The sequence below is a fragment of the Dufourea novaeangliae genome, unplaced genomic scaffold (assembly GCF_001272555.1).
Source record: "Dufourea novaeangliae isolate 0120121106 unplaced genomic scaffold, ASM127255v1 scaffold55, whole genome shotgun sequence".
In the NCBI taxonomy this organism is placed as follows: Eukaryota; Metazoa; Arthropoda; class Insecta; order Hymenoptera; family Halictidae; genus Dufourea; species Dufourea novaeangliae.
The window spans coordinates 1,493,594-1,501,483 of NW_015373934.1; the positions used below are offsets into that span (position 1 = coordinate 1,493,594).

At 39.2% G+C, this 7,890-nt stretch overlaps 1 protein-coding gene across 1 annotated transcript; it reads right to left on the minus strand.

Annotated features, from left to right (window-relative positions):
* Window positions 1-294: 294 nt before the first annotated feature.
* LOC107185267 (zinc finger matrin-type protein CG9776-like) lies at window positions 295-7,188 on the minus strand. The gene is made up of 9 exons (XM_015572926.1): window positions 7,055-7,188; window positions 6,492-6,794; window positions 6,264-6,395; window positions 5,598-5,763; window positions 5,325-5,506; window positions 4,861-5,241; window positions 4,330-4,435; window positions 3,017-3,135; window positions 295-2,925 (listed from the first exon to the last, which is right to left on the minus strand). Exons 2-9 carry the CDS (start codon window positions 6,783-6,785, stop codon window positions 634-636), a joined length of 3,672 nt encoding a protein of 1,223 aa, XP_015428412.1. The 5' UTR covers window positions 6,786-6,794; window positions 7,055-7,188; the 3' UTR covers window positions 295-633.
* Between the last annotated feature and the right edge of the window lie 702 nt (window positions 7,189-7,890).

Consider the following 7,890-nt stretch of genomic DNA (forward strand, 5'->3'; position numbering starts at 1 on the left):
GTACAATTGGAAAATTTGTTTAAAGCGCGTTGTTTATACCGCTCACAGTGGAATTCAAAGTAAGCATATTCTGAATGTTGATGAAGCCAATACCTGCACGTCTAGAGTACTTCATTAAAACCACGATATCTTTACGCATGTAAATTGAAATTACAAACTTTTATGAAATACAGTTTCTTTTTTATGCAAAATAATTGTTTTAACATTGGTATTGAAGTTTCTGTAAATTTTTAAAATCAGTTAAAACTGAATGAAAATAGTACGTTTAATAAAAAATAGTAAATATTTCGCGTGATACTCGTGTCTCCATTTTTCATTATGACAACAGTCGATAATAATAATAATACCAGGTTGATTTGTTACCAGTAAACAATGGAGAAACATTTACTATTTCCCATTTAAAATACTAGTTTACATAATTACATAATTCCATTTTAACATGTGTTATCATATGAATTTTACATTTAGAAATACATTCGTCGGTTCACAAACGGATCAACATCTGGCGAGTAACAACTCGCTTCAAAGAAAAATAGTGAACAAACTATCAGAATGATTCGTAAGGTCCATCTGTAAACCTTACCAAAAGAGAACAGTCAGTTCTGTACGTGTAAGTTCGTAAAATTTCATTTTTTATAGGATCGTGTCTCCTTCGTCAATGCCTAACATTTTCAAATCGTCTGGTCCAGGTTGCGTGTCCACCTCCGCGTCTGCCTGCGTTATTTCCGGTGGGGGTTGGTCCATATATTCTGGTCCGTAACCGACGCACCCTAACATACTGTACATAGACGAGTACATGATATTAGTCTCCTGTTGACTTTGTTGCTTGGCTTCGGATTCCTCCTTGGGGAATATAATGTTCAACGCTTCTTGCAAGTCGTCGGGCAGAGGAATGCTTGGATCTGTTCGTTTCTCAGTAGGTTCTGGTATCTCCGCGATATCCGCCGTTCCCCCCTCCACGGTTGGCATTGGAGGTGGTGGTGGATTTTGATGATTCTGAACAAACGGAACGGCGGCCATTTGAGGCGGTGGATTGGTCATGTACGGCGGATGAGTTTGAACGGGCGGTCGCACTGTTTGATGAGCAGGGAAGCGCGGTTGACTTTGAACAAATGGCGGTGGATTCGATATGAATGGCGGTGGAGGTCGACTCGTAGAAAACTGTGGTCTGCTTTGCACAGCTTGTTGTTGCGACGACGGCTGAGCCGTAAAAGATGGCGGCGGTCTGTTCAAGGGCGGCGGTGGATGAGGTGGCAGAGGTAACTTAGCTACAGTTGGCGGCTGTTTCTGCTGCTCCATCATTGGTTCTTCTATCAGTGCTTCTTCCACCTGATCTTCGATCTCCATGTCGACTACCTGTTGCGTTGGTTTAGTTTCGTTTAATACTGGCGGCGGCGGAGCGACCAAAATCTTCATCGGTTGGTTCTTGTTACTTTGAGCCGGTGACTGGCTAACGTTATTACCACTATTACTGCTGTTATTATTGTTGTTGTTGCCAAGATTTAACGGAGTGGCGAGTTTGGTAATATGTACCACGCCTGGTGGATTGATGATTTCATTGGGAACCTTTGGCGTGTCCTCGAATTTACTTTGTTGATACGGAAGCGGCGTGATGTCCTTCTCAGGCAATTTTGGTTCTTCGGTTTTCTTCTTGAACAGTGGTAATCTACCGATGAAGGGTAACTTTCCTTTGGATACCTGAGGCGCGGACTTTTTTGTTTGCACGTTACCCTTTTTAGATTTCGACGCGGACTCATTGGTCTTCTTTTCGAATTTAGACTCATCGTTGGACGAATTATCGTCTCTTCTATCTTTGCCATATTTATCGTAGCTTCTCTTTGGACTATCACGCCAATTCCTGTCGCGACGAGGGGAATCATTGCTATCACGTTTTCTTCGATCCTCGTAATAATCCCTCTCCCTATCCCTGTCCCTGTCCCTATCACGATCCCTATCCCTATCACGATCCCTGTCTCTGTCACGATCCCTGTCCCTATCCCGTCCGCCACGTCTTCTATCGTGCCTGCTATACCGATCGTATTTATCCTCCCGTCTGTCATACTTTCTCTCACGATCTTCTTTGTATCGGTCGCTTTCCCGATCTCTCTCGTCGTCTTTTTCCACAGTTTTATTCTCGGGTGGTTTCACAGTCATATTCACTTGTTGCTTCGTCCAGAATCCCATGTGAGGCTTAGGCATTTCTTCTGGCTTTGGCAGTTCAATCGGCTTGTTAGCTATAGGCTGTGGTTTCTCTTCTTCCTTTTTTATCCAAAACGGTTTCGGCGGTTCCTTTGGTCCCCAAGCTTCTAAGCTTTCCAATTTGGATTTGTTCGAAAATGAAGTTTGCTCCTGCTCTTCTTCCTCCTCCTCCTCCTCCTCCTCCTCTTCTTCTTCTTCTTCGACTGTTTTCTCTTGACTCAACCTTCGATTACCAATCGATTTCATCTCCTCCTCCTGCTTCGCTTTCAACTTGTCCCGAATCGAGTTCAACAATTGTCTGTCATCGGTTTCTGCCAGTTGTGGTTCCGGAGTCGGCGGCTGATTCAAATGCTGAGTCACTTTCGACCAGTGACCTTTCAACTTGATTCGATGATAGTCTATTTCCTCGTTGAGGATCGCCTGAGTCGAGGCCTTCATTTTATTTCGCATAGCGACGCGAATACTCTTCGACATATCTTGATCGGAGTCCGTGTCAGAGTTCTCGGACTCGCTGGAACTGTCGCTGCCGCTGCTCCTGTTTCTTCGTTTCTTCGACTTTTTTGACTTCTTCTTGCTCTTCTTCGATTTCTTCGACTTCGGCGGCGGATCGTCCTCTTTATGTTTTTGCAGCTCCATTTGTATCTGCTTGTGCTTTTCCTCTGAGAACGCTTTCTCGCGATCAGCCATCCAATCGGTTTCCCAATGTGGATTCTGTTCCACGAAACTCTGGAAAGAAAAACAAAAGAAAGATATTAAAATATAAATTCTACGGTTATTTTATCGTAAATTTCAATTCAACGTTCTGGGGCAAACTTACGGAATAGTTTTCGGAATGCTGTTTCGATTTCAGATGCAAACTCGCGCAATGAAGATCGCCTATCCAGGAATCGCAAAGCTTACAGTACCATGCCGTCGCAGCGCTGAAGAACTGCAAACCTATAACCAAATGATTCGTCGCTTAGCATCGCTCAAGCTTTGAAAACGGTAAACAATTTAAGTTCATAAAGAATGACCTTATATTCTGCCACGACACATTCATGTCACTGAAAACAAAAATAATATATTAAAAGATGCTCAACAAATGGCTGACAACATTAAATATTTCTTCGATCGTCCCATGTTGATCTCTAGAAGAAAAAAAGGTGAGAGGGGAAAGAACTCATGCTTTATTCGTACAGATACGCCACAGAAGTTTTACAAGTGAAATAAAAATAATAAATTACATAAAGTAAGTAAACTTCCATACATACTGCTATTGCCTTCTCTATTTTGTTTATATTGAAATTTTAAATTTTAAACTATCAAGAAAAATTTATATTCGTAATTTATACCATATTTTTCGGCACTTACAGTATGTTTCACAAATGTATCTCAATTTATAATAATGTATATCATGAACATGTATGTATGTATATATATCCTTATATATATATATGTATGCATAGATATAATAAATATAATAAATACTTAACACGAGCGAATTGTCACAGTTTACACATTTTCGAATAACTAAATATGTTATTTGAATTTCTGCACGCACTATCATTATGGTAACATTGCTTTTCATAGTGTGGATATTTTCACATAGACAAAGTCTTCTTTTATTCATTCTTGACTGCCAAAGATTGACCTACGTACGACGATCCGACGAACAATACACTTGCGAAGAATAATTCGAGAAACAGTTCGATAATAGAAGCTGAAACTATCTGAAATCGCTCGAAAGTGTGCTCCTCGAGGCCCTTTCAAAATCCAGTGCATCTCTACGGTGTTTAATCATTGTTGCTACAAAATTTGCTGCTATCGTTTCGCATAGGTATAGGACATTCTCCGGAAACAAAAAGAAAGCAGTGTTCCGCGGCACAGGCAGATAATTGTGAAATAAATCTATTCCCACGGACAGAGAGACAAAAAGAAAACAAAACAAAATCCAAAAATGAAACAAAATGTTAAACATTTTCTTTACTACACATTACGGCAGAGAATCGGATATTTTTCGGTTAACCGCAGACAAATTTTTGAGCAAACCATAGCCGTAGATTTCTTCAATACATACCGGACACCACAGTGTCTGTGCACAAGCTACGGAATTGTATTCTATTAGTAATTATCCACTGAAATGATCCATACCTTTAATTGGTGTTCTTTTCGTTGGCAGTCCAGGATAATAGGGCACTTCCTTTTCTGTTCCCTCTCCATTCCGCTCATGCCATGGCATATCAACTATCTTGCGTTCCTGTTGCAGGGAACAATACATTAATCGTGAAACGCTCGGTTTATATACTTCACGAGAAATTACTCGGTGGTACACTTTTATAAGTGACACTTTTATGGTACACCAATCAGACTTTGTACCAAGTACCTGCACGTCGATCGTTATACGATAATATATCATCCTTACACGAAATATTGTTCGAAATAGAAATACATAGTCTTAACCGAATCCGTTTTGTTCTCTCACAACGTAAATCAATTTATCAGTTACATATTTCTGCTTCCTGTTCTAGTAATTGTAAATGTTATTTATATGAAAACGATCTTCAATCAGGATATACGGTTTTTTTTTTCTTTTTTTTAATTCAAGCATTTAAAGTACCTATACCAAAGTCGAAGGAGGCTTTTTACTAGTGGCTCTACTGTGACAACCATAAGGCAACTTACTAAGCAAGCTTCTTTGTGCTCATTGCTATGCAGATGATTCAAATATTCCTTTGCCGTTTTAGGAAATATATCGCAGACTTTACACCAATGCATTTCGGGATCGTAATGCACGAAATTGTACATAGGTTTAGTGTCCTCGGGAGACCTTCGATCTTTCGTTTCCCTTTCGATTTTCGACTCCTTATCGGAATCTGAGCCCGACGATCTGTCCGGTGATTCCGATTTCCCTTTCGGGAAATCTTCTTTAGGACTCCTCGAACGCTTGTTAATTTCTAGTTTAAATTTGCTTTTAAGATCATCAACGGTCGCTTTGTCCCCGATTATTCCGGTAAGCATGTCGATAACGTTATGTATCGACTTCATTTTGTTTTGTATTTCAATCTGTAAATGGAAAGATAATGGGACAGTTAGTGAAAGGCAAAACGAGGTGCATTCTTTCTCGAAAAATGGCACAGTTTCTTTACCTGCAACTTTTGATTTTCTTTTATGATGCGATTATTTTCGCGCCCACCCTCTTTACCAATTTCATCGCACTGTTGACGCAGGATTTCCAGTTCGCGTTGCAACGTAGCTGATTTCTTAACGTATTCTTCCCGTTGTTTGGCGAGGGTTGCTTTTTGCTGTTTTACTTCAGCTGCAATTGCTGCTGGTCATTTAAAATACAAGAAATTTTAAAGTTGTGCACATACACCGATACTATACACTAATGAAAATAAAAGGAATTCAAAGACACGCACCTTCCTTCTTAGCATCCTCTGGTCTAGCCATGGATGAAACTAATCCAGAGGAACCACTGTCTACCGGCCTCGACGATTCTTGCTGAGACGTTAACGTTGGAGGTGGCGGTGGTTGCTGATTGTTATATGGTACTTGATTCCCTTGCCAATTCGTCGGTGGATAATCCTAACAAAATAAAGGAACATTTGATCTCAAATTCTCATACAGTATTTCCATCGAACCTTACCTTTATTCGTCCATACTCAAATCAGAACTTTGGATAATACACGGAAGATTCTTGAAGATGAATCATCTGCTCAATAATACTGGTTTCCAATGTCGATGCCAATAAAATAAACAACGCGAGTATTATACTTACGCGGGGATTCGCGACAGCTCGCGAGACAAACAAACGTAAACATCATCCCCATAAACTAATTGCGCTACCAGGAAGTGTTAAAACACACATTGGTAGCGTGATAGCAATTTTGTAATTACTTACACAAAATCATACTTTGTGCGATTAAACTGGCAAATGGGTAACATTCAACAAGCTCCTCATAAATAGTACAGCTTAATTGCATTGCTATTTTAGCAATACAATTTCGATACCATGGAATAAGATTGTCATTCTTATACAGGATACACATTATTTTTGTGAACAAAATCTTTTCTGCTAAACTTACACTGCGATAACCAGTTGGTTGCTGATAAGTGTAGTCATAGCCTTGTCCATAGTTGTAATTGTAACTATTATATCCTTGATTGTAAGCTGGTATAGGTGGCGGTGGTTGACTTGTGTTTGGTGGTGGAGGTGCCTGCACAAGAGATAATTTTCCTACATAATAAGCTCTATATAAAAAAAGAAATAAATATCGGCCAAATCTTCATTTAAAATGTAGGATTAACTATACCTGATATTGATTATGAACTGCTGGAACATAGCCACCAGAATTGTTTGTATTGGGTGTAGAAGCTTGAGCCTGAGATGTTTGCTGTTTCCATTCTTGCTGTGTACGACTGGACTCCTTTCTCCTTCTATCCCTTGAACTTGAACGTGATCTTCTATCCCTAGACCGAGAACGACGGTATCTACTCCTTCTTGGAGATGGAGATCTATCATATTTCCTAGACCTCCTTCTATGAGAGGAATCTTCTGAATCTGCACTCGGACTTCTTGGTCCTTTGCGTCTTGATTCTTGCTCCATCTTCCTTTACTTTTTAATAATTAAAAATATATTTATTAAAATTCGATAACCAAAGCATGGCTATGTCAGTGACGAATTAGTAAACCATCTTGTTAAAACTTTAACGAAATGTTATCGAGAATACCCTATACGTTTGAAACGTACTAACGCGTAACAGACTAAAGATGACGGTAAACTGAATGTCGAATGTCGCATTGCAGCCATTGCTATTCGCCGATAAAACATCGAAGTTGCACCTTCGCAAATTGAACGTAATTACAAGTATTTACCTTCGTCAACGATGACCTTGCGACGTTAGTACACCGTTTTCGGTAAGTACTGACGCAAAATAGCGAGAATAATATACTTTAAATCGCTTGAAAACCATTCATTCGACGTAACGTAACGCGGACCAAAAAACGAATGGAAGAAGCCGAACTACGACTGTAATGAAGTACATAAAAACGAAAAGATATTAGATGGACAAACTGGAGATGTTCAATATCGTTTAACGATTCATATTATTACTAGAAGAAAGTCCCTAGCGATTGAAATTTCGACGGTTAAAAATTGTGTAAAAGAAAACAACATGAACGATAAGAGAGTTTTCGTTTCGGTTAATGAGTCCACATTATCAAAGTGGAATATACTAATATAATAGGGTTTTGCACAATAACTTGGTTTGTCTTAGATATTACTAATATTATCAAGTTGTTGGTATCTTTATCACTATGTCCGCCGTCTCTTTTGTCTTATCAAAGGCGACAATGAGAAAAAGAGACTAGTTTTCCCCTAGCGAAAGGCTTAATACCAGTTGGTAATGACAATTACTAAAATTTATGTCAAAATAACATTCGATTTAACATTTATTTCAGTACTTGAAATAAATTCATGACATTTTTCCCCCAGCGAAAATCGAATTTGCTCGAGAAGAGAATCGCAAAAATATAGAACAGGGACATCTACCAGTAGAAATATTGTATTATTTGGGTAGCAGGTTGCTCTTTTTTCAGGTAGATGGCGCCACCGAGCTGTTGTAATGAGTACTATTTCTGACGAAATGACGTATTAGAACAGTATTAAAAGAATAATTTGCATTTACAGATACCGAAAGCTGGAAAGCTGA